A 25,837-nucleotide genomic window follows, 5' to 3' on the forward strand; every position below is an offset into this window, starting at 1 on the left:
ATCGGGCTTGTTACAATGCAGCACTTCGATAATCTTCTCTTGCCACAAGATCGGGTTTGTTACAATGCAGCACTTCGATAATCTTCTCATTTCTAGACATTAAAAATAATGAACAAAGAAATCTATAGATCAGATTCTCTAGACCGGGACAGGCAGGCCTGAAGAAGTCACCCATCCTGAGGTCTGAGCTGGGAGCTCCTCTCTCCTCTCCTCTGCCCACTGCTGCCTTAGGAGAAAGGACGGGCAGGGAAGCCTGTGCATCTCTCGTCTTATCTGAGCTGCTGGCCTCAGGCAGGTAACTCCAGTTCACCTGGTGGAAAGTGAGCCTTGCAGATTTTGCCTCTCACTTGCCCCAACAGAAAGTTGAATGAGGGCATGTGCCATATATTTAGGTCCTTAAAAAAAAATACGACTTGTAAATATTGAGTTACAGATTTGCTGACCATGAATATTTCTTTTGCTGACCAAAGAGGGCCAGATACTCTATTCCAACCTATTCTGTCCCAGGCTTACCATGAAGTCCTTCTTCTCTGCCACCTTCCAAGAGTCCAATAAAAAGGAGCTTCTTCTGCCAAAGGCTGTGCCTTTAGATCTGACAGTTCTCCACCCTGATTTCTTCAGGGCTGTCCCACCTTCTCTTCTGTGCCTCATTTTCCAGTATTCCCATGAGCTGCTCCTGGAGGCCCCAGCAGAAATACTTCTAATACTTCACTGGAGGGTAGATTGGACCAGACATAAAGTGGCCCCTAAGGTAGAATATATTCTGGACCAGGAAGTGTGAGTAGGATATGGGGCGTGGGTACAGCATAGGTAGAGCCTGGTCATAGCATAGCCAAGGAAGGATGGGTCCACTGAAGGCAAGTGGTGTGCACTGGACACAGAGACTCATGGAGAGGCAGGCCAATTGTCCACTGGACTGTACCTCCCCAACTGCCTGAACCTTGGGGCTGATGGCTCTGATCAGTTTATTCTGCTCCTACCTTCTTATCTCCAGTTATTTGCTCTCTTAAGCTGTTTGTTTTTAATACTTAATGTAAATGAGTCATATTTCTGTTTGTGTGTTAGTTAGGTTTTTTCATCCATAAGACCCTGTCTTCTGACCACAATGATACTCCTCCATACCCATCTGCCTTATTAGTTTACCTGATCCTTAACTATTTCCTGTCTCTCCACATTTTTTCTCTAAGTCCTGTTCACCGTGAAAGCAGGACTTACTGGGTTATTTATGAATATGTACCCTAAAGTTTCTTCTTTTTAAAAGAGCTTTATTGTACCCTTAAACTGAGCATAGACGTTGTACATAGAAGGACTGAGTAGGTGCACTTAGAGAAATCAGATAATGCCAGAGAAAACTTGGAACCCAGGGACATGGTCTTTAGAGACAGAAGTCTCACCCCAGTGTTGCCTTGGGAGAGGAGCACTATAAATGAGACTCAAGCCTCTGTGGCATGATGAGAGGGCCATTTACAAGCCAAGTGTACCCAAAGCTTCCTGCAACCCAGAGGGCAGTATGGAGAAGCCCTGGGAATGAGTGGTCTCTCTACATACAGAGTTGAGTGGAGACAATAGTTACTTTATCCTATTTACAAAGCCTCCTCTTCCCAGTAGGCAGATGGTATTCTCCTTCCTGAAGAATAAACTTGAAGCTAGACTTCAGATGTGATCATGACCATTAAAACAAACAAACAAACAAAAACCCAGCATATCTTCCCCTTAGCCCAAGAGTCCCATTCTGGCCTTTGATCTGTAGTTCATGAGGGTAGGGCTGGGAGGGTGGTGGTGTATTTTCAATAAGCCATACTTTCAGAGAAATGGCAAAAATAGTTGATGTAATTTCATTTAAATTGTCATGGCTTTTTGAACACATCACTGTTTGTTCTTTGTCAGCAGTGGGCTATATGACATAGAAAAGGGAATCAGGCGTGTTCTCTACCTAAAAAGGAAGGTATCAGACAGCAAAGGATAGCTAAAGACAGTGACAAGTAGTAACATTTTGGCATTTACCACTGGTCAGGCCCTAATGCTAGGGATCTTATAAGCATTATCTAGTGGTATGAAACCCTGTGAGTTCAGCATTACCATGCCAGAGAGGTATGGGACTTGCCCAATGTCATACAGCTAGAAAGTGCTGGAGCCCAAGATCTTAACTCCGGTCTGTCTGACTCCCAAGCCCTCATCCTAACTACTGTGCAGACTTCTCGCCCACAAATAGAGTGTCAAGCATCAGAAGCCCTGATCTATCCAGTGGAGTAAAGTGGCAAGGAAGCCCTTTTGAAGTGTCAGTCGGAACAAATTTTCAGAAACAGGTAGTGTTAAGACTTTGTTTATAACATGTAATAGTATTTTATAGGTTATTTTAAGGGTGTAGTTTTCCGGTCTCCAGGGGACAACCCATCTATACACTTCTGCCCAAGCTGGGGTTATTTGTCAGCGATGCTACTTGAAAATGTTTCCATTCTATCATTTTGCTGAACACGGATTTAGAAAACCACAACAATTTAGTACAATGGTGTGATTAGCAAAGCCCTGAGTTTGGTTCCTATGTGTCCTTCAGTGATTTGGCTTTTGGGTGCGTAATGCAAAAGGAAAGGATTATTAGCAAAACCACTTTTGCCCTTGGAAAGTGAAATGTCTTCTTCTCTACCTCGTCTTTCGTTGGATGTGGAAATAGGGCTGAGTACCTTCTGAGGGACATCTGGAGTTTGGTTTGAGTTTTGCCTTTATTAGTTCTGTATAATAAAACCATCTCAGGGCAGGTTTCCATGAAGGACCAGTGAAATATTAAAATCGAGGGGGAAAATGATCTGAATTAAGAGATGAGTAGGTGGCTCATCTCTTAACTTACAAGTTTCTAGAGAAGACATACAGAGCCCTTACTCTTTATTTCCCCCTGTGAATATTGTGACAGGCCTTGCATGGGAGGTATTCAGTACATTTTTTTTTTGTATTATTATTGCCATATCATTAAAGTTCATTCATTTTTACCAAGCCATCTTACAGAAGAATCCTCTAAAAAAGTAGAGCTTTCCTATTTTAATCTCTCAGAAGCTTCACATTTTTAAAAACTAGGACAAACGGATACATTGTTTTGTAGTTGGGTAAATAAAGCATAAATAAATAAATAGTATTTCATAATAAATAAATAAATAGTATTTTCAGAGTAATACCAGTACCTTATGGACCTACCTTTAAATGATTGCTTTTTTTTACTGAGATCATTGAATAAAATTTAAGAAGGGTTGGGGCGCCTAGGTGGCTCAGTGGGTTAAAGCCTCTGCCTTCGGCTCAGGTCATGATCCCAGTGTCCTGGGATCGAACCTGCATTGGGCTGTCTGCTCAGCAGGGAGCCTGCTTCCCTTCCTCTCTCTGCCTTGCCTCTCTGCCTACTTGTGATCTCTGTCTGTCAAATAAATAAATAAAATCTTTTAAAAAAAGAAGGGCTAAGATTGGGAGGAGTGATCAGATCCTAAAGTGTATCCTAGTGTAGAAAATTGTGGTTTAGAGTTCTCCTGTTAGATCTAATTCTCTGAAGCACATGACATTTACTATATATTAAATAGATATTTAACTTATATAGCATCGTTTCTGAAGAAAACAACACCAATAACATGGCTCCCATTTATTGATTATATACTACGTGCTGGACATTATGTTAAATGCCTCACATTGTTTATCTCACTTAATTCTTGTAACAGTTCTGTAAGATGGGTAGATTTTACCTGTGAACAAATAAAGCTACTTAACTCAAACGTTGAAGTGACTTTCCCAGCGTGCGTGGTGTCAGAGTCAAGATTTGAGCCCAGTTTAATACAACTCCAAAGCCCACACCCTATATTATAAAGAGAGAAATGAACATAATTTGTATTCATACTCCTACAAATGCACATTTGTTCTTGGAAGAGCGGGCTGTTATTCCACTCTGTAAAGCCATTGTAATGCAGGCACCTCGTGTGTGATTCTTACCAGTCCAGAGGAAAAGCAGGGAAGCAGAAGGATGCAGAGGAGATGAGTGTGTACTTGGCAGAACGCTGCAGGGTCTGACTGTCGCTTCAGAGCAGCTGGACACTCATAAGCCTCGGTCACACACACGGACCTTGCAAAGGTTGTCTTTGCTAATAGAATACTTCATTTCTTTGCCTGACCTTGCCATCATGCTCCCCTCTCAGCCCCCAATTAAGCTGCCATTGGTAGAGGATTTATAACGTGTCCCTGGTTTGTTCAAGAGACAATGACAGAGGTGTGGCTGAAAAGCTGGACAATGAAGAAGAGAGATCGTTTCCATTTCTCTTCAAATTCGGGGGCAGCAAAACCATAGCTGACCCCTGGGACAGAACAAGATGGTCCAACTAGATGCTTATTCCAGATACCAAGTGCCTAGTACTGTTTTCAGAAGGGACGTTTCCTCCGAGTGACCAAGATGCCCACAGTTTTTCTGCATGATGGGAAGCCCCATCAAACTTTGGGAAACAATTGTGGTGTTAGTCGGTATAATGTTCCAGGAGAGAATCTGTATTTTATTCTTCCTTCAGGCTTCTAAACAATATAGTAAATTTTATACGAAGATTTTTAAAGGAAAGAATAGTTTCTTGACTGAATCAGATATCACAGTGTGGCAGTGAATCATAGGAATTTTCGGTGTTATGAACCATATTTTGAATAGGTAGGATTATATTAATTTGTGTTTTAAATGCATAATGAGATTGGAATGTTTTTGTTGGAGTTCAACGAATCTTTAAGAAGAGCGTTGTTCCTTTACAGATGAATCTTATTACACTTTAACCAATTTGGAAATAGAACTCTGACTTGGAGTTAATATGGAAGAAGCCACAGGCATCCCAGTTTCAGATTATTTCTGGTTTTATTTAGCACTAGCAATATCTTAGGCTGTGGACATAATCCTAATAATTGAAGCTTGATCAAATACGTTCAGATGCATCTTAATTCTCTGGTTAGCCTTCCATTATTTAGCTAACACCTCTCAGACCCAATTTACTCAGCACTTAGAAGGAACCAATTAGTGGTTTAAGTTCCAAAAGAAGCCTGTTTCCTCTTTTCTGTGTTTTGAATGACCTGTAGGTTTTGCCAGATATTTTGCCCCGCAGATGAAACTGATGAAAGTCAGAACTGGGGTTTTCCTACCTGTGCTTATCAGTCCTCCCTGAACCACAGTCTGTTCTTTCGAGAGCTCTAATAATTAATTTGGTCTCTTTCTTCTCCCTTCCCCCACCTTCTCCCTGTCTGTTCACAGGTTATCTTGACGAATCAAATTACTACGCATCTAAGCGGAGCTCTAGCTTCTCAGGCAGACCTGGTGTCTCCAGCTGATGATTTGTCCCTGTCTGAAGGTAAGGGATCTGTCCTAGAGGGGCAGAAACTTGACACTGACGTATAGCCCCACCGCCTCTCCTCTCTGCCTTTCTGCCCCCTGTGGCACTGGGAGACTGGGCTGAGGGGCCCTCGCCAGTGAACCCAGCCGGAGCCTGGTGATTCAGGCTTAGCCAACTTCTCCGGCATCTGATTCCCTGCATTTGGAGAGGCTCATGCCTTGTCTCTATAGGCCAGCTTCCTTTTTCATCGGAGTGCGTCACCCTCACAGACATCCGTAACCTCCACCTTGAAGACTGTCACACCTCCATACGTTGACTTTGGGTCCTTAGTGTAAGGACAACTGCTAAGTGACTTGATTTTTGAGAGATGCTCACAGGTTGCTTTACTGGTGTTTGCATAGGAGTTCAGCCTTTTGTCTGGGCTGAGTGCTTTTAGACTGGCTAAAAATGTACACCATTGTCATGTGCTGGAGATGTGACGTTCCTGACCAGTGTTACAGAAGGGTTAAGGGAAACTCTCTACGTTGGTAAATCAGCAAAATTTTCTCCACCCTCCCATGCTAGCAAAGGTCAGGCTGGCTATGGTTTACGGAGCTAGGGGAATTACACCACTGAGCCAGTGGGTGGTTTCTAGCTTTATTGAAAGTTCTTATGTGACATTTCTAAGTTCTGCTGGCTGTGGGTTGGATACACGTGTATAGCTGTGACAGAACCCTCTGCACTTCCATTTTCTGAGAAGCGTCCATGAGGGAGCAGATGGCATTTTGTAGGCTTGTAAGGCTCCTGACCGCCCAGGTGGTCTTCCGTGGATTGGCTGCAGTCTGTGGACTCAAAAATTGGAAGGGCCACAGCCCTGCTTCTTGGGGGGTGTTTTTCAGAGTGAGAAACTACTTATTTATAAAAACTGTAAAATGCTCTGTGTCCCCTATTTCCACATTTAGTGTTATATGATCCCTCCCTATCATCACCTGGACTAAAAACCCAAATCATTTACTCTTCCTCCCTCCCTGAATTCCTCTCCTCTAGTCTTCTTGGTTCTTCTTTCCAAATGTATTCTTCCTCTGCCCCCTCTTCTTTATAATTAAAAAAAAAAAAAAAGTCTATGGATAATATAAATTTTTTAAAAATAGGCTCCGTGCCCAGTGTAGGGCTTGAACTCATGACTCTGAGATCAAGAGTGGCCTGCTCCACCAACAGAGCCAGCCAGGTACCTCTTCTTTGTGATTTGTATTGTGATCAGCTGACTTATTCAACTCACAGTTGGATTATTTCTATGACTTCCAAAATGGCCCTCCCAACTCCAGCCTCTACCATCTCCATTCTGCCACTACAAATGAAACTCTCCTAATCTGGCTTAGTTGTACATGTCACTTTCCTACCCAGAAGTCTGGAAACTGTATCTGCCCATTTACTGAGAATGGGCTAGACTCAATTTTAAAATAATCAGGAATTTGTGGTTTGTCAGCCTGAAATCAGCCAGGGTAGAAGTATTTACACCATGGGAATCTGCACGTGCTAAAAATCAGGATTTTTGTGTTTTCGCTTTCTTTTCTTTTGTGTGGATTAGTTTCCCAAACACCACTAGATGTGGTGCTTCCTCACTCTCACAGTCTGCCCTGTCCTTCCCATTCCCCTTGGTTCTTGCCAGTGCCTTCCAGGAAGCTCCCACATCAAGCACGCTGACTTTGTGCCTGCCCCTCCCCATTCCTGCCCCTAGCCACTGCAGGGACAGCTTGTCCTATCTAGAATAGCATTTCCCTTTTTTACTTCTACCGCTTCCTCTCTTCCCAAATCCTCCGACTCAGTCAAAGTTTATTTAAAGACCACCTCTTCCCACAAAACCTCCTTGTTTGTTCCAGTCTGCACTGGTCTGGCTCCCTCTTCCTCCTCTGTGGTCCTTCTACCTGCTCTGCTTTATAGAGAAAAGGTTCAGGAAAATTAATTTAGCTTTTCATGGTTTCCTGACTAGATTGGCAGATTTTTTAAGCGCATGGGCTATCTTGGATTCTTTTTGTATCCTGAGTGACTAGCTAAGCTCTAGGCACGTAATAGGCAGTAAATAAATGCTAAATGGGTACCATGTAAATAGGAACCGTGAGATTCACATAAAGCACCTCATTAAAAATTGTTGTAATTAGGGCGCCTGGGTGGCTCAGTGGGTTAAGCCACTGCCTTCGGCTCGGGTCATGATCTCAGGGTCCTGGGATCGAGTCCCGCATCGGGCTCTCTGCTCAGCAGGGAGCCTGCTTCCTCCTCTCTCTCTCTCTGCCTGCCTCTCTGCCTACTTGTGATGTCTCTCTGTCAAATAAATAAATAAAACCTTTAAAAAAAAATTGTTGTAATTATTTCACACACACATACACACACATTTATTCAGGTTTGAGGAGGAAAAAAACATCTTGTTTCCTTATTTAAAAACCAAAAAGTAGCAGCATTTTGCTTTGTCTTGGCTTCCTGGTTTATCTCAAGCAAAGAAAGGGAACAGGACAGATACAGAGGTAATTGGGGGCTCTGTGTGACCGCTTCCAGAAAATGGTAAAGGTGTTCTCATGACAAGGGGAGACTTACCAGCTCATCTTTAGACAACTTTTTAAAATTATGAAATCCTAGGGAGAATGGAAACAATTGATTTTTCTAGATCTTTCCTTTGCATAGCTGAGCAGGTAAAGAGGCTATAGAAATATTTTTCCTGAAGTCTATAATGAAGTTCCTTACCAGTGAACTAAAATGGACAATTTTCTTAAAGCATTTATACCTATCCAAATACATTGCAATGGTTGTTAATACCACTGTGGTTAATAGGTATCAGTTACTTTGTTGTTTCCGGGATCCATTGTACCAACTTTGCTTTTGTGTTATTAGCCCTGTGACCTTTGGGCCTTAAGATGGAAATACAAAATTGCCGAAGTCTTTTCTAGCTCTCCCATCTGAAGATCAGGAGCATTCACTTGTTGACGGGGTCTTAAAGTTCTGACTTATGGAGTGGGCAGAATGGCCTTGTATTTCCTAGACTACGCCTGATAGAAAGGGTCTACAGGAATCTTAGCACTGATACTTCAGCATCCCTAGAAGAGCCTCCTCCCCCCACATTACCATCTCCTCACTCTGCAAACCATTCTGGTCTCTTCGGTCTGTCTCTCGCGCTCTCTGCTGTCTCCCGCATGGACGTGTACACAAGAAGACGAATGCGCAAACCAGTGAGAGTGAGAAACACGGGAGAGGTGAGCTCCAGGTCCACCCTGTCGTGTAATAGAGTTCAGCCGTAGAGCAGAGGGCATGGCTTCAACAGTGCTCCCTTGAAAACAGTTGTGGGGTGAGAACAAGCAGCCAAGAGCAGCCAACAATAAAATGATCTGAGTTGACCTAAGGGAAATACCCAGCAGGGGCCAATTCAGGGAGATGAAGTCCCTTCTGCTCTGATGCAGAGCCGGGAATATAAGTGACCTGGCCCAGCGGAGAGATCTCTTCCACCCCAGCGGATCCTGTACTATTAATATCTGCCAGCTGCAGGCCTAGAGCACCCCCCTGCTGAGATCAAAAGAGCCCCTATCTTAGCTGGAACAAGGTCATCTTCACAGAGCTGTAAAAGCCGAGCCCTGGCTGGCTGCAGGAACCTCTATGGGGGAGGAGAAGTCAGGAGATGGGGAGGTGCTCTCTCACGCTCCTTTAATCTCGGCTGACCAGCTGTTGCCCTCCCAGTGTCTGTAAAGTTGAGAGTTCTTTGTTTTTGTGTTGCTAGTTTTTTGGGTCCCCCCCCTCCCTTATTAAGCTTACAGTTGGGTTGTTGCTTGGATGATGTAGACCATGTTCACTGCTTGGGTCCATGGTATGATTCCCTTCATTGGAGTTTCATTCCTCTGTTGGGTTATCCAACTCCCAGGTAGGAGAGCCAAAGAAGAGAAGAGTGGACCCCAGAGGCCAAGGACTTTCTCCACATCATTCCTGCCCTGTAGTTTTGTGCCCAGAGAAAGAATGAGGGCAAATTGAATTTTTTCTATTTAACTGAAATAAATTCCCTTAGGTGCAGTGTGCTTGTGAGTTTTCAGCCTGCCTCTCACAAACATTATTTCATTCAGTGGGGGAGAATGGAACCTTCAAGACTTATGCAAACTGACCAAAATTCACTGCCCTGTGAACCTAAGGGCAGAAATCCAGATTTCTGGTTTTAGAATCTACATTGTTCTTGACCAGGCACTGTGAATCAAAGTATTTTCTTCTTTAGTTTTTTGTTTTGTTGACAGAAACTCAGGCAACTAGATTATTACAAAGTTGAGTGACTGATTATTGACTAGGTTACTGTGACTGTTCTGTGGCCAAGGACATGTTTCTTAGATGCCCTTGCCAATTCTTCCTGGTAGTCATCAAAAATACTAAGGATGACTGGATCTCTCTCCTAGGGAGTATCTCTGTTCCCCACAACGATCAGTAGAGAAAGGATCTAACAGTCCAGCTGGCCTACGACTCCATACCCTGTTCTGAAGTCACCTGGGATTTGGGCAGAAGGACTGGCTGGGCTCCTGTCCACATAAGCACAGTTGGTAGGTGAGGTTGACGTATGGTAACAGTGGCCCTGTGCAAGATTGAAGCTCTGCTCAACCCACACCATCGGCTTTCTCTCCTCTGATGATTTAATGGGATAGCAGTCACTTCAGTGTGGTGACGTGGCCCGTTTCAGGAGCCCCAGATGGCTTCATGGAAAGGAAGACATTGTTAGGCTGCCATCCTGGCATTTCCAGCATCTGGCATGTTAGTATCCTTTTATCTGCATTAATAGTTTTTGATAGATAATAGCACTCAAAAACTAAAACTTGAAAGTGCGTGGATGGGTAAAGGAAAGAACACAAGAGAAAAAGCAGTACTCATTAGAACCAAGAGTGCTTTCTAGTTTTAGTAGTAGAAGCCTTTCTGTTCCAGTTGAATTGATGGCTGATTTCATGTGCAAGAGAAAGTATTTTGGGATTCATACTCCTTAACAAACCATCCCTGCAAAAAGCTGGAGTCCATTTGAAAGATTATATGCCAGTGCATGGCTTGTGTCTCTTCTAAAATAAATTCAACAAGCAAGAGCAGCTCGGAATGGTTGGGGCGAATCAGGGACTCATGGTTGTGAAAGAAGCAGACTTCAAAGCATGGTATGAATTTTCAAGTTTTATTTCCACTCTTGCTTTCCAGCTGGATCTGCTCTGGATTTACTGCAGGATGTTTGAAAATGTGGCTCCCTGCTAATCTCAGACAGTTGCTATGATCAATGGTTTCTTTCATTTCCGATAAAAAACACTGGTGTTTCTGCTTAAATTGTGTGTACTTTCAGCTTTATTATTATAGTTGTAATTTATTGTCCAGCATTACCCAAATTTGTAATCCATTAACCACAGACTTTGGGGTGGGTTGGTCAACTTAGCAGAGCTCTCTCCACACTTTAGCTCCGAGGCCCTTCCACAGCCCAATTCAAAACTAAAAATGTGCCTCGGTTTGGGTAGGACCATGTACAAATGAGTATGGGTGGGGCAGCTTTAAAAATCCACCTCTCAGGGGTATGGTACAGGTTGGCTCTAATTACTGCTTTGAAAACATAAAATGTCACCACGTGACAATGAGGTTAATGTTAATGACTATGATCAGCATTGCCGACCTTAACATTTTTATAGTCTTTTGAAATGTCCTAAAATGACAAATCACTTAAACCTCCTCAAGCAAATGAAGCATGAAGGAGAGAAGGGGACTGCTCAAAGGCCACACAATAAGTGAGAAGTGGTGGTGCCAGGAACAGAAGTTAGAGTCCCTCCTGAAAATTCCTAGATTTGGCTACAGCTGCCTCTTGGGAGTTTTGGATCAAAATGTTTAAGTGTCCTGGTGACCTTTCGATTTCTGATTCCAAAGTCACAGACATATACCAACACACAACCTCACATCTTTCCATTCACAAGGGACACGCACCTACCCATACTCCACCCTCCCTAGTATTCAAGAATCCATGGCACTTAGCTGGGTGTATTTTACTTCCAGCAACTCTTCAGATGCCATGGAAGGCCTAATTTATAGAAAAGGATTAAAAGCACCCAAGCCCTGTGTTTTTAGCTAAAGAAAGTCTACTTACTATTATGTGAGGTCGGGGCAGCTAGAGTTGAGAGAGGGTGGACAGAGCCTACAAAGTTCTGACAAGCTGTAAATCTCAAAAGGGAGAGGAACTTGTTGAACATGTCCAGCAGGGAGACCAGGGGGTAACAGGATCAAGACAGAGGGACCAACAGGAGAAAGGGAACATTGAAGTCAGCCACCAGGAAGTATTTCTTGGTCAGGAGCTCTGTTTTGCTAGCAGTAGTCTGCCAAAGAGAGACACATTTGAAGCATGAGGTACATTACGATCAAATGAGATGAGAGAGAGTTTTCTTGGGGTGCAGTCTTTGAGGTGGTTCGTGGGAGGGCTGGACTAGATGTTTTGAAAGTATTTTCCTCTTACCCTCAGACTTCTTCACTACTTAGGATTTGCTGGCTAATTTCCCAGATCTGCACATGTTCCCATTAACATTTCAGTGTCATGAAGGCAGAAGGGACGAGAACACCAAAGCCAGTTTTGTCAATTGTCTCAACTACGGAGATGACGGGGCCAAAAGCCCAAGAATGGGATGCCAAGAGGGGGTGTGATCCCACAGGGCTTCAAGTTGGAAGGATTTTCTGAGACAAGATCCGTGTTTACCATCATCAAAGAGAATTCAGTACCAAATATGAGAGGCCTCTAGGTCAGAGATCATAGAGGAGGGATGAATAGCTGGTTTCTAGGAGTGGTGCCCAGAGAATAACTTGGTTTGCATTGTAATGTAGCATGAAAAACTTTCAGAATGCATTTGTAATGTTTACTAGGATTTGGGGAGGATTATAAGAAGGTCTGGCAAGGTGGTCTAGCCCAAGGACAGTCCCGCTGAGCTCTGACCTAGGCTCAGATCTCTCTGAGGGCTTTGCTTTTCCTCATTTTTCTGATAAGCCACTAAATAAATTCTAGTTGGATTAAGCTGCATTTCATTCAGTCATACTGACATTTCCTATGCAATAGCTGCATTCCTGCATATATTAGCATAGTTTTAGAGCTATGGCCCCTCCAAAAAAAACTTTTTGGCTAGATGAAGAGACTTTCAAGTGCCTTCCAGCCGATGATTTTATGAGTTGTGGAGCCCCTACTATATGCACTATGTTAATGTTACAGGAAATCCAGAAATGAGCAAGATATGGTCCTTGCCCACAAGATATTTACAGTGTAGATTGAGAAAAGTTTAAGGGCGAGTATTATTAGGTAGAATATGGGTGGTGCTTTCAGACGAGAAAGTATGCACCAGAGATTCCAGGATTTAGGAAAAGGAGGGAGCACATCTCTTTCAGCAGAGGGGAAACTGAAGGGTCCTGGGAGGAAAATGTAAGGGACAGCCCTTGCGGGATAGGTAGGATTTCAACAGGCAAAGCAGAGTAGTGATCAGGAAATGCTGTGAACTAAGGCAGTAAGTTCAAAATGGGCCATGTCCTGCCCTTATCTTTTGTCCTCCTCCCCCCACCATCTGTTCTAGCCTCAAAGCCCACTCTCCTGTTTTTCAAACTCACCAAAGTGTTTCTGCCTCTGGGCTTTTCCATTTGTTATTCCTACTGACTGGAGCTCCTGTCCAGATCTCTCCTTGGGCTCCTCCCTCACTGTGTTCAGTCTTGCTCAAGTGTCATTTCAGAGGCGTCTTCCTTCGCCTCTCTATCCAAGATGGGGCCCCTACCCCCATCCCATCCTCTTCTACCCCCAAGCATGCTTTATTTTTCTTCATTGCCCTTATCACTACCTGACCTCATATTATAAATCTGTCTGTGCATTCACTATCTGCCTCCTTTGCTTTCATAGAATTTCCTCAAAGGCAGGGACTTTGTCTAGATCACTCTTGTGTTCTGTAGTTTCTGGAGAGTACCCGATAAATATGGAATCTGTGCTGTAGGAAAATGCAGGATATGCTGGGAAGAGGGCAAAGGAGCCCAATTTGCCTGGGGTGGTCACTTACAATAAACCTAGAAGTAGATTGGGACCAGACTTGGAATGCCAGAATGAATTTAGATTTTATGCTGAAATGATCGTAACTATATGCTCTCAGTACCATCTAGATGAGATGTGTAGGATGGTTTAGAGATAGGGAGATTGGAAGTAGGGAGACAATGAACTCATTCATATAGGGAAATGGGGGCACTCAGTATGTACCAGGAACTGTACTTAGTGCTAAGAATACAGAGATGGAAGAATGGCATTCTAGATAGAGGATATATCATTATCAAAGATATGATGGGAAAAGCATGGTCATTTGAAGAACTGCAGTAATTCCTATGGCTGGGAGCGCAGGGGTGATGTTAGAGAAATGCAAGTGATGAGACTTGAGAAATACGCAGAGTGGATCGTGGACATCTGGCATGCCACATTAGGGAGTTTATGATTTTTCCCAAAGCCCCTGTGAGAAGAATGTGAGGATAATCCATTGGCAACACGTCATTTCCTTGATCAACATGATTGATGAGGCTTATTTGACTGGCGAGGAATGTTTCTTTCCTCCCTTACAGCTCCATGTGCATCCCTTCCAAAGCCACATGCTCAGTCAAAGAAGATGGATGATCTCCCTAGATAGAAAAGGGCTGTTCTTTAGTCAAGGATATGGAGTGGTTGTGTTTCCACACCAGAACCTTTATTCCAGTGGTTCTCAAACTTCAGCATTCATCAGAACCACGGGTGGGGATGGGGGGTGGAAGAGGTGGGTATTAACCTATAGATTGTGGGGCTCCCTCTCTAAGAGTTTCATTCAGTTGTGGGAGGGGCCAGATAATTTGCATTTCTAACAGATTCTCTGGAGTTGTTGTTACCGCTGGTCTAGGGATCATACTTGGAGAACCACTCTTCCTTCAGTAAATCTCTTATCTGTGTAAAGCACCAAGAATATCAAGATTAAAGTATCTCCATCTGAGCTCTCAAGGAGACTATCTTAAGATTGGAGATTAGGCATGTTGGAAGGACTCATGGTAGCCATATGCCTTTATTGGGTCACCAGGCTTTGTCTCAGGTCTGTGACTGTGTAGTTACTAGACTATTCAGGGCCCTTTTGGTAGCAAGAAACAGAAACCCAGTCAAGTTTGCTTACAAAAAGTTAGGACTTTTAATAACAGTAGCTAACAGTATGTACCACATATTGTATGTCTGGCTTGTGCATCCATTGTTGCATTTAAGCCTTACAGCAACCCTCTGAGGTGGATGGTAATCATTATCCTATTTTATAGATAAACTGAGGCTTAGAAAGCAACACAATTACTGACAGAGCCAGGATTCCAACTCAGAAGTCTGGCTCAAAAACTTATATTTTTAAGGATACATGGCTTGTATCCCCAAGGATACATGGCTACATGCAAATAGGAACTAAATATGGCCTGATTACACAGGAATTGGAAACAGGTAGTTCTCTTCATTTTTCTCATCTCTGCCTCAGGTTTCCAACGCACTGGCCCTTGACCTTATGATCTGATTGGTCCAGTTTACCTTTTTACACCTGGTAATTCTGCGGATGAGTGGTCCTTTGGTCCTGTCACCCATGGCCAAGAAGTCATATGAATGTGGCGAGTACACCTGTCTTTTCAGTGAGTGTATGGATAAGGGGCACCCTTCTCTTACAACAGGTTATGGATGAAGGGCAGATTTCCCCACCCCAACATCGAGTTAAAGAACTTTGTCCAACTAAGCAGTTTGCTTATAAACCCAGAGGTGTGTGTACCTCTGTCAATCCCATCAGTCACATCCATTCTCAGAATCCTTTCCTTCTTGATCAACTTTTGGTATTACTTACCTATTGCTTGTTTATGCTTTGTGCTAATACACAGCCTAAACACACACACACACACACACCAAAAAAAAAAAAAAAAAAAAAAAAAAGAAAAGAAAAGAAAAAAAAAAGAAAACCCAAAAAACAAAAAAAAAAACCAATAACATTTGAAAATATGTTTTTCCAGTCCCAGATAACCATCTGATTCCTCCTTAATTTTCTTTATATCTACAGTCAACCCTAGAATTTTTTTTTTTTTTCAGGGATGAGAGAGGTCTCTTCTATTTATCTGGAATCTACAGCCTATTTGAAATAATATTATCTGATGAGACATGAGGCCTAATCTTGCCTGTGTACAAGTCATCTCCTACTCAGGAACATGTGACCAGCACATTAGTGCAGACTATATCCTGTGCTTGGCCATCATTTACCACACTGCTTAAAACAAGATAAGCCAGAGAAGCCAAGATGGCAGCTGGGTAATAGAAGAATGTTCAGTGGAACATCCTTTCCACCATTTATGATATGCTGGAACAGAATTACTTCAGGAGGGGGTCTGAGTTTTATGGGTTAAATGCAAGTGTGTGTGTGGGGAGGGGTTTCTGTGTTTTAACAGAAGACAGTGAGGTCTTTTTGGGTTCTGATATTGATTTTCTTAACCATGTTTCTAAACTAATAGACCCACACAAGCAGCTAAGAGAGTATTACTTCTAGTCATAGAGGATGGATGGTACCCCAGCGGGCTGAGAATAAGGAGACAAACTTATGTTTTTAAATACAATATATGGATAAATGAGGCCAGAAGCAAAATAAGTTGCTTCTAAGTTAAGTGACAAAGAGAACATACCCCCACGAAAGCTATAGGCCAGAGACAGAATCAGTCATTGAAATCTTTAAAGGTAGAGCCCAGGAAATAAAGGTCAATGAATACGTGGCTGCTAGAGCTGAAGGGGTAAATCCAAGGCCCAACCAGAAAGATCCTCCTGACTCCTAAATCGACCAGCCTGGAACCAAGGAAAATAGCTTGTGTTATCTTGTGTTCATTAGAAGGTAAACTGCCCCAGGATAAGAGCCTTTGTCTCTTTTGTTCACTACTGGATCATCAGAGCCTACAGTAATGCCTGGTATAGTAGTTACTCAATAAATACTTGATGACTGATTGAGGCGCCTACAGCTGCAAAGTGAGAGCAATCAAAGAACTACTTAAAGCTTTAGATATGTATTTACCTTAAAGAAGCATGAAACCACTATTGTGGTTTTTCTCACCGGACATAATCATATATGTTCTAAAATTCCTCCAAAGTGCAGTCAGCTTTAACTGTGTACCTGCACTGAGTGTGCATGATAAATACATTGGGCAGTGCAGGGAAAGTGTCAGAAGGGAAAGAACTGGAAGCCCAATAACTCTGCCTTTGAAGGCGAACTCTCTCCCATTTACAGCAGTGTGGTAATGGAAGCCGTTGAGTCTGATATACAGTATGGATATTTCTGAGGGGCTTACTATCTACTGGGTCCTGTGCTCAGCAGGTGCTAAGGGTACAGAAGCAGAAGTTACAGTCCCTGCTTTTTCCTAAGCTCGCAGTCAGGTGGGAGGAAGTGTGATGGACCAGTAAACGAAGTGTGCTCTGATGGCCGTGGGTGGAGGATACTGCTGGGTGGCACACGGGCAGGGGTCCTGGTTTGGGAATGAGAGTTCTCCAGGAAGGCTTTCCAGGGAAGAGACCCTTGAGCTGTATCTTGAAGGATCCATAGCGGATTCCAAGAGAAGAAAGAGGATGGGAAGGTGCTCCTGGCCTTGAGAAAAGCCCATGTAAAGGGCTAGAGTGTGGCATACTCTAAGCTGCCACAGGAGCCCTGTGGGAGGGGTGCTGTGGCTGGCAGGCAAGAGGTCGTCTGTCAAGATAGGCAGGGGTGGGTTGTGAAAGATGCTTCTCATCATATTGGCCACTTTGAATTCTTTATTGGGGGGGGGGGGCGTGGGGAGCCACTGAAACAGGCCAGAGACAGGAAGATTTTGTGATTCCAAGAGATTTCGCAGGGAGTGATGTACAGGTTAGAGGAAATGAGGGTGAAACTAGAGAAATAGGATTTTGATCTCTTTGAGGGGAATTACTTTTGGGTGGGAATAGCTTTAGATTTCTCAAGGTAATGGGAACTTTATAATAAGCTTTAATTAACTATTTTGAAGTCTGGGTGGCCAGGTGTGGCTTTGGTTTCCCAGTCATCAGCCGGGGGAGGGGGGGATTTCTTGGTGCACTCGGGCGCCTGAGTAGCATCAGGTGAGCTCTCCCTCTATCAGGGCACCTTATAGGTAGACATGCTTATCTGTCATGTTTTGCTAGGTGGTGAGAGAAAATAGCCAATGGTTTAAATGGCCCTATGGAAATTAGTTATCTGTTTTGTGTTCCTTTTTCTAGCAAGAGTAAGGAGCATCCATTATGTGTCAGACATTGTACTGAGCATGAAAATTCCCAACAGCTTTGTGGGGTTCATTTGTTACCTCCACTTCAGAAACAAAGAAACTGAAACATGGAACATTTACATAAGCTGCTGATGGCCAGCTAACTAGTGATTAGCTAGAATTCAAACCCAGAGAGTCTGATTTGGGGTCTGTGCCCTTGATCAGTACATTATACTCAGTTCTTCTTCTCCTTCTTCTCCTTCTTCTCCTTCTTCTCCTTCTTCTCCTCCTCCTCCTTCTCCTTCTCCTTCTCCCTCTTCTTCATTTCATTTATTTATTTGTCAGAGACAGAGAGAGAGAGAGTAGTAAAGCAGGGGGAACAGCAGGCAGAGGCAGAAGCAAGCTCCCTGCTGAGCAAGGAGCCGGATTCAGGACTCCATCCCAGAGCCCTGAGATCATGACCGACTGAGCCACCCAGGTGTCTCACATCATACTCAATTCTACAAGATGATCATACCGCTGCCTCACTGAGCTTCTGGTCACGGATTTCTGCCTGCCATTGCCAGAGTAGAGAGGGTCCCATGCTAAGTGATATGATAATTGTGGCCATTTCTTTGTAGGCACCCCGAAGTCTCTTTACAGACATGAGAGAATAGGTGTTTTTAAACAGCAGACAAGCCCCTGCCTTCGGAATGAGGAGACCTGTGTTCAAGGGCCAGCTCTGCCACAAACCATCTGTGTTACTTTGAGCAAGTCACTTAACTCCTCTGGGCCTGGGCTCCCTCACCCGGATGTATAGGATGTAGCAGTGGTTGATGTCTTGCAAAGCTGTCTTCTTCAAAGGGTAACTGATACTTTCTTTTTCAAGTTTCAGACAAGCTTCTCTGTTTCTTCTTTAAAGATGAACAAAGCAAAACCCTAGGCTGGACTAAACCCTCTGTGTACATTTTGGCACATCCCTTCGTCACTGTTATTATTACACTGGTTATGTAGAGCAGCAATCTTCACATTTTTTGAATCCACAAACCAATCGTCTTTAAGCACACTGCCCAAAATATGAAAAACTGCTCTGTAAAATAAAGAACTACTATGCCATTAGGTTATATAAAACACACCAGAAATAGAGGTTTTTAAAAAAATGAAATGGATTCTAATACTTTCATCCCACATCACGGTGAGTCATCATAGGTATGCCTGCCACTGATGTCACGGGGACAGTTCAAATTTCTCCCTTCCTTGTTTTCATTGCAAAGCTCTCCACTGTCCCGAAAAGAAGGAGACTGAGCCCCAAACTTGAGCATTGCCTCCATTCTTTCAATTGTTCGTTCATTCACGGATGAAGCATCTATTATGTAAAAAGCTTGCCAGGAGCTCAAGGGCCACAAGAACAGTATCAGTCTTGGCCTCTGCCCTCCAGAACCCAAAGGCTAATTCTAATTTTTGTCAGCCTTATCTCGGAATCCTAGAATTCCTGCATACTGTAATGAAGCCAAACCTACATCTAAATGGGTTGTACGTGTTGCACTACAATGGAGAGGACGGGAAAAGATAAGAAAAGAAAGGAAGGCCAGCATGTGAGGTCCACACACACTAGACAGTGAAAGTCCCACTGACCGTGGCACTTAATGAATTGCCAGGATGAGGGCGGCAGATTTTATTTTATTTTATTTTATTTTTTTTAAAGATTTTATTTATTTATTTTACAGAGAGAGATCACAAGTAGACAGAGAGGCAGGCAGAGAGAGAGAGGGAAGCAGGCCCCCTGCTAAGCAGAGAGCCCAATGCGGGACTTGATCCCAGGACCCTGAGATCATGACCTGAGCCAAAGGCAGTGGCTTAACCCACTGAGCCACCCAGGCACCCCCAGGTGGCAGATTTTAAATGTCTGGGGCACTCGTGGAAAGGAGAGACCATCACGATCTTTCGGTGGTGTGGGCCACCATCTTAGGAGAGTAGGACACAAGGAAGATGGACTCCCTGACCTGTCTGTCCTGAATCACAGTGTATGTAGGGCCCTGTGTATCAGCCCGCGGACAGCCTCCATTGCTCATAAAGGTACAGGCGGCACATCGGCCATGTATTTCGCTGAGAACTCACCAGGCTGGCCAAGGTAGCTCTGTGTAGCTTAGCACCTGTGGTGGGGGACTGTTTTTCTTGGCCAGCTATTTCATGAGCACCAAATCAGATAAACTGCGCTTGGTTCCTATGCTCACTCCAGACACAAACAATTAAGCACATCCTGCTGGAACAGTCATGTTAGGGAACCTGGCTTTCCTGTGCTGATCATCTAGTTTTCCTGCCCCTCAGGGTCAGAGTTTGGAGAAGTGGTTGAGGCAACCTTGAGTACCTGGTTGAGCTGTTAACCCTTAAAAGGGGTTTAGCTGTTCACCAGATATGTTTGAAAATGGTTTGCAGCCAAAGCCTTACCATGTGTGGCAGTTTTCAATAATTACCAAAATCATGCTTTCATTAATTTTACCATCTATTCTGGGCTGGCTTAGAGAAGTTGGAGATTGCAACTGATGGATCCTTTTCTGGTTTTGTAACCAAGCTGCACTCTTAGGTTGAGCTAGTCACCTCACAAGTCTTCATTTATTCATCAGTGAACTGGGGTAAAGTTGCCCATGCCTTGGTGAAATTCACAAAGAAAAACTTCATTTAGTTGGATTTCAAATTTTGTGAGAAATCACTTCCCTTCACAAGGATGCACGGGTCAGCTGAGACTAGCATGACTGATTCTAGAAGCAGCCCGAGCTGAACAGCACTCTGAAGGAGTCATCGAGATGGGTACACATGACCCAGCCTGACCTTTGCCCAACTAGCATCAGGAACCATGGCGGGCATGGAAGAACTAGGATCTTGATATTTTGCCCTACAGATAAACATTCTTGCAATTCTAAGTGCAGGTGGAATTTGTGATAAGCGTGTATTGGTGAGATCTTTGAAAACATGTAAGTTAGTAATGCAATCTCTATGGGAAGATGTACGGCCTTAGAGACTGAAATGAGATTCCAGGGTTCCAGGGCAAGGGCCTGGTGGAGAAGGAGCTAGGAGTATATGTTAATCACTGGAGGACAGCTTAGAGAGCACCAGGCCATGGACTGTGCCATCAGGAAAGGAATCTAGAAAGGTGAGGAGACTCGTGAGAAAGAAGGTGACTTCTCTTGACAGGTCACTGTTGTTCTGACTCAGTAAGGATGAGAAAGGAAAGCCAGAAACCTACATGACAGCTTCTTTTTTGGATTGGACAAAAATATTGATTCTTTTTTGTTTTTTCTATCTGGAATTTGACAGGGCCAGTTCACGTCTGGGTTTTCAGCACTTAATACAGGGCCCTTTTGTCTAGGGAGGCGGCTGGACTGGTTTTTCCTCCAGGCAGGTGCACAGAGGGCGTTTATTGTAGCTTGAAACACAAACACTGAGCCCCTAGGCCCCGATCCACACACTCTCTAGCATGGCTCAAGGAAATAAAGTGAACAATGTCTCTTGCAACAGGCGAGCACTGTAAATGCCACTCCTGAATGAAATATTTCTTAAAACTTTGTATCCGTAACTCGATCATCTCTTAAAACTTAATTATATGTCGGGGAAAAGGAAGCCATTGGCTCCTCCAGCTGTCCAGGTTGAACAGGGTGCACAATGGAGCATATCCGATTCGCGGCCTCACTTAGGTAATCAGATTAATATCTCCTGAATTGAATTTACCCTTTTGATATGGAGTCTTTCAGCTGCCTTGTTTCACATCTCGAATTCTGACAAAGCTGTGCGGCCTTTGAGTAATTTCCCTGAAATCTATATGCGGGAAGCCTGTTCTCTTTCGAGCACTTTTTGGGACTTGTACCAATTAAATCTGATTCTGGCACACTTTTAATGGCATACTTTCCCCTGAGTCAACAACTGCTCCAAAAATCTGAGGTCATTTGTTTAATTTAAAAGCAAAGGTTATGAAACAACCATTTCAGGCTTCACCAGCCAAGGCCCTGTGGCTTTGAAAGGGGCGATGAGACTGGGGCAAGGCTAGTAAACTGGATTTCTTACACACAAAATAAATTAATTACTGTGTTTCTGTTAAATCAGTATCAAATCAGGTCTGTCCACTTCGCTGTCCCTTTCTCTGCAAACACACCCCCTCCTCCTGGGGCTTTCATGCTCACAATTGAAGTTCACCCTCTTGCTGTTATTCTTGCAAAACAAACATCTGGACTGGATTTTTGTCAGCTGGAGTTGAGGGAGAACTGTAAATGATGCAGTGATTTTTTTTTCAATCCTTATTAAATATATTTATAGCCAGTCTGAAGCCAGGAAACATGTTTTCAAATGGCTAGCACCCTTGATTGGAGGTTCTCAAGGAATGTACGGTAGACAGTGTTATTCCCCTTGCCATGTTCTAAATAATACAAAGATGGAATTACATAATTCCCTATTTGGGTGGTTGTTGGATTTTGGGGGGGGGGTTCCCTGAAGGACCCTTCATTAGGACATCTTGTACAATTCCATTGTATTAGCTTATCTAATGCACCTTTCTTTCCATCAGTGAGAGAAAAGGGAATGTAACTGGCAGAGTATTTCTGAATAATTACAGTGATAGAGAGGGAGTTTCTGGTTGTTTGAGACATGAACCAATGGCATGGGCATTTTCTTTTGCCAAAAGAATACAACTTGGATCCTATGCCTGCCTTTTCCACTTAACAACCTCTAGAATCCGAAAGCAGTAAATCTTAAAGAATCTTACTCATTTTCTCATTATTTAAGATAATAAAAGGCTCCACAAGGGGCTTAGGAAAATAATTTATAAAATACTTTGCTGTGCCCTTATACCTTATTAAATCACAAAGCCTTGGGGTTTATATAATTATTTAAGAAACAAAAACCTTCTAGAAGAGGCTGAGTCACATGACAATTTTTTTTTTTTTTGAGATCCCTTCCACTTCTATGATTTGAGATGATTCTTTGATTTTCTTTCACTGTCACTTAAAAAAAAAGAAGAAGAAGAAAGCTGTTTGGGAATGAGGATTGTTACCCACAGGCATTTTCTTCTCCAGGGAAGAGACTATTCTGCTTCCTGCCACCCAAGCCAGTCATTCCTCAGCTGGAACAATAGCGTTTAGTGTTCTCCATCTTGCTAAGCATTAGTTTCTGTTGTTACGAAAGTGAATTGAAACCAAATGTACTTTCTATTGGAAAAGCTGCCATTGATCTGAGCTCATGGGGAGTACTGAGCGGGAGGGTACTCATAAAACAGAGGGGACATCCTTGCTGTTGCGTGACACACCAGCGATCTCTCTGCCAGCCCTCAGATGCAGCTCTATATTATTTTGTTCCTGCCACTTGAAAATCGGTGCTCCATATTTAGTTCTTAGAAATGTTCACAGATCCTTTAGCAAATTATCTTTCTAATGGACTGGGAAGGCTATTCTTACAGCGAGACCCTTCATTAACCAAGAGAGCACACAAGATAGCGCATGGGCCTCACCTAGGAAGGCAACTCTGTGTCATCTGTCTGATGGAGCATGTTGGAGACAGAGTAGCCCCGTTACCTGTGGATTTCTGCGGCGCACTTCCCAGTTGCTGAAGTAGAAGCCAACATCAGTGCCACTGGCACTGTCTGTGAAAGGAACCGAGCAAGGTCATCACTCATCACCAGCCTCATGATTCAGAGGGCCGTGCATCAGAAAATGGCAGGATCAAGGGTAAATAAAGAGCATTTATCTTCAGGTAGGAAGAAAGGAGAATCACAGAGAGTTAGAGAGATGTGAAAAGCAAAGACGAATCCAGCCATACAGGAAACAACACTGCATCTTCCAAGAGCAGAGAGCCAAATGGTTCCTGCTGAATTTAGCTTTCATTTTATCTGGAGATGAAAATCAGGGGGTGGATGAAGGTGCTGGCGAGTAGTTCTTCCAGGCTGTTCCATGCAAGAGGTGTGGAGGTCTCTGTCTGTGCTTGGAAGCTTCCACAGTATTTTCCTAACAACAACAATAATAAAGACTACAGTTCCTTTTATTACATCTCCCTAAAGAAGCATTTTTAAACTTCTAGGAGAGTCAGGCTCTCTGCCTGAAAGCTTGTGAGGAAATGGACACAGAGCCTCTGGTGTTGGCCACTAACTAGTTCCTCTAACCAAAAGAAATGAATACTTCTAGCTGTGATGCTTCGGGAAATTCAAGAGAGTGTGAACACATTACATAAGGACTATTCTTAGACACACCAAGACAGTATATGTAAATCAATTTGCTGTCTATCATGAGAAATATAACTGATTAATATGATTCTTTTTGTAATTTTATTTTATTCTGCTATATTTTGTGTTAGTTTGAGACCATGATCAGGCATGGATATCTTTTATTTAGATTCCTGTTTTCTGTAATTCAAGGCTTTAAAAATTAATAAGTTTTGAATCAGCCGGTGGCCCTGTAGAGGCTCCTGGGGAGACTTGTAAACCTCACGAGGTTGCCCTGTCTGTTCTGTGTAAATCTCTTTGTCCTCTGGCAGAGCCTGGGCACAAATAAGATCAGACACCGTGTTCACTCCAGGGTGGAATGGATCCCATCAAAACTGTGGGCTGTTTGCCCCTCAGGCACCCAAGCCTGATTTCCTATCACCTGATGAATTTTTAAATGTTCTATATTTTCATCCTTCCTGCTTGTGCTCTGTAGCTTTGCTTTTTCGAACCTGGTTCTAGCCTTTTCTTTAGCTTTTTCCCTCTTAACTCCTTTGTGAGCCATTTCACTTCCTCTCTCACAGACTTTTTCAAGACATTACAGTCATGGCACAGCCTCTTCTGTGGAGTAAGTTGGAGTAAGTTGTTCCCCCAGCTGGGAGCTCCTGTCTCTGTCAGTGTGTTGGAGATGTACCCATTTAGATAGAGTGGCCTTTCTTCCATTACCTTGTACCTCCTCACCTCCCATTTGTCCAGCCCTGGACACCTCATCTATGTATACATGAAACTCATTCCCTCCAGGAAGGTTCTATGCATGGAGGAATGCAGACTAGGTGTTGGTGCCATGTCCACTTTATTAACTGCAGCCCAATATGCAATCTAGTAGGGAAAAAAAGACAAGACCAACAAAATCAATTTTAACAGACCACCTCTAGGCAGCTTTGCCTGAAGAGGAAATTATTATTTTTTTTAAAAAGGAGACTTAAGTAGGCCATTTGGGAAGCAGACGATTACTATTTTAAAGGCTCGAAGTTAGCATATGTCTATGCCCTTTATTCCCTCATCTCTTGCAAATACATAATGGTTTATGTCAAGAGAAAATTCAGGGGAAAAAAGCCTTTTTTTATTCCCAGGAAATCTGGCCTCTGTGTTCTGCAGCCAGTGATAAATGACAATGACACCAACAGTGACCTAGGACATCCTGAATTCTTGCTCTTATGAAGAGCTTGCATTCTCTTTTCAAAGGGTATCCTGTTCCTATTGCAATCCTTGTGCTATCTCAGCTCAAGATCATCTTTCCCCCCTCTGTTGTCATACTTAAAATAGCACCAGTGGTGTTTAGAAGACTCTACACATAGATGTTGATGTCATGGCTGGGGGCAGGGGGAGGGGTGGCCGAGACAAGGGCTGGATGAAAAAACAAAGTGGATATTGGCCCTAAACATATTATAATTCAGCAAAGCGACCCATTGAAACTCAGCTCTGTGATTTCAACTCATGCTGTAGAAATCAAATAGTATTTTGTCATTTGTGGGGTTAACTGAGTGCTGTTCATCCACAAAGGCCCCAGTCCATATAGAATAGCAATGCCGTGAAGGAGAAATGTGTTTTAAGAAAACAAATGCTGACAAAAGGCGTTGCACCCACGGGTAAGTTAGACATGGAGCAGCTGCTTCTGATGAGGAAGACTGAGTCACTTGGTCGGCACTGACACTACCCAGACAGGCAGGAAGAGCAAAATTGGGTTCCCTGGAGCCTCTCAGTTGCTTCGTAGCCAAAGTAGAACCAATCCACCATTCTGTTTTCCTGTTGTCTTCCAGCTGAAAACATGTCGTAAACTAAAGTCTAAGGGAAGAAGACTCTGTTGCTTTGCCTTTGTTCTGTCTAGCCGTCAAAGCAAAGTTGGTGGGAAAGCCAAGACCCTTCAGTCTTAAACCTGCTGCCGTCTGACAGTGGCTCGGTCAACAGGTGTACCTCTCTTTCCCCTTGAGCTAAGGCAGTTGGTTGGACATTCAGGAGGAAAAAAAAAAAAAACAAAAAACCCAAAGACGTAGAAACCACTTAATTAGTTCTCGAGGCCCAATTAAACTAGGATGTCTGGTTATCAGTTCCTTCCACAGCATATGGATTT

General features: G+C 43.3%; 1 protein-coding gene across 3 annotated transcripts in view; it reads left to right on the forward strand.

Annotated features, from left to right (window-relative positions):
• Nucleotides 1–25,837, forward strand: part of RAD51B (RAD51 paralog B) — a 683,490-nt gene that overhangs the window by 402,731 nt on the left and 254,922 nt on the right. For all 3 annotated transcript variants that reach the window (XM_059182417.1, XM_059182416.1, XM_059182418.1), the window contains exon 8: nt 5,249–5,345. In XM_059182417.1, the coding sequence (XP_059038400.1) occupies nt 5,249–5,345 (97 nt within the window). The remainder of the gene's footprint in view (nt 1–5,248; nt 5,346–25,837) is intronic.

Source organism: Mustela lutreola, chromosome 7, assembly GCF_030435805.1.
Source record: "Mustela lutreola isolate mMusLut2 chromosome 7, mMusLut2.pri, whole genome shotgun sequence".
NCBI lineage: Eukaryota > Metazoa > Chordata > Mammalia > Carnivora > Mustelidae > Mustela > Mustela lutreola.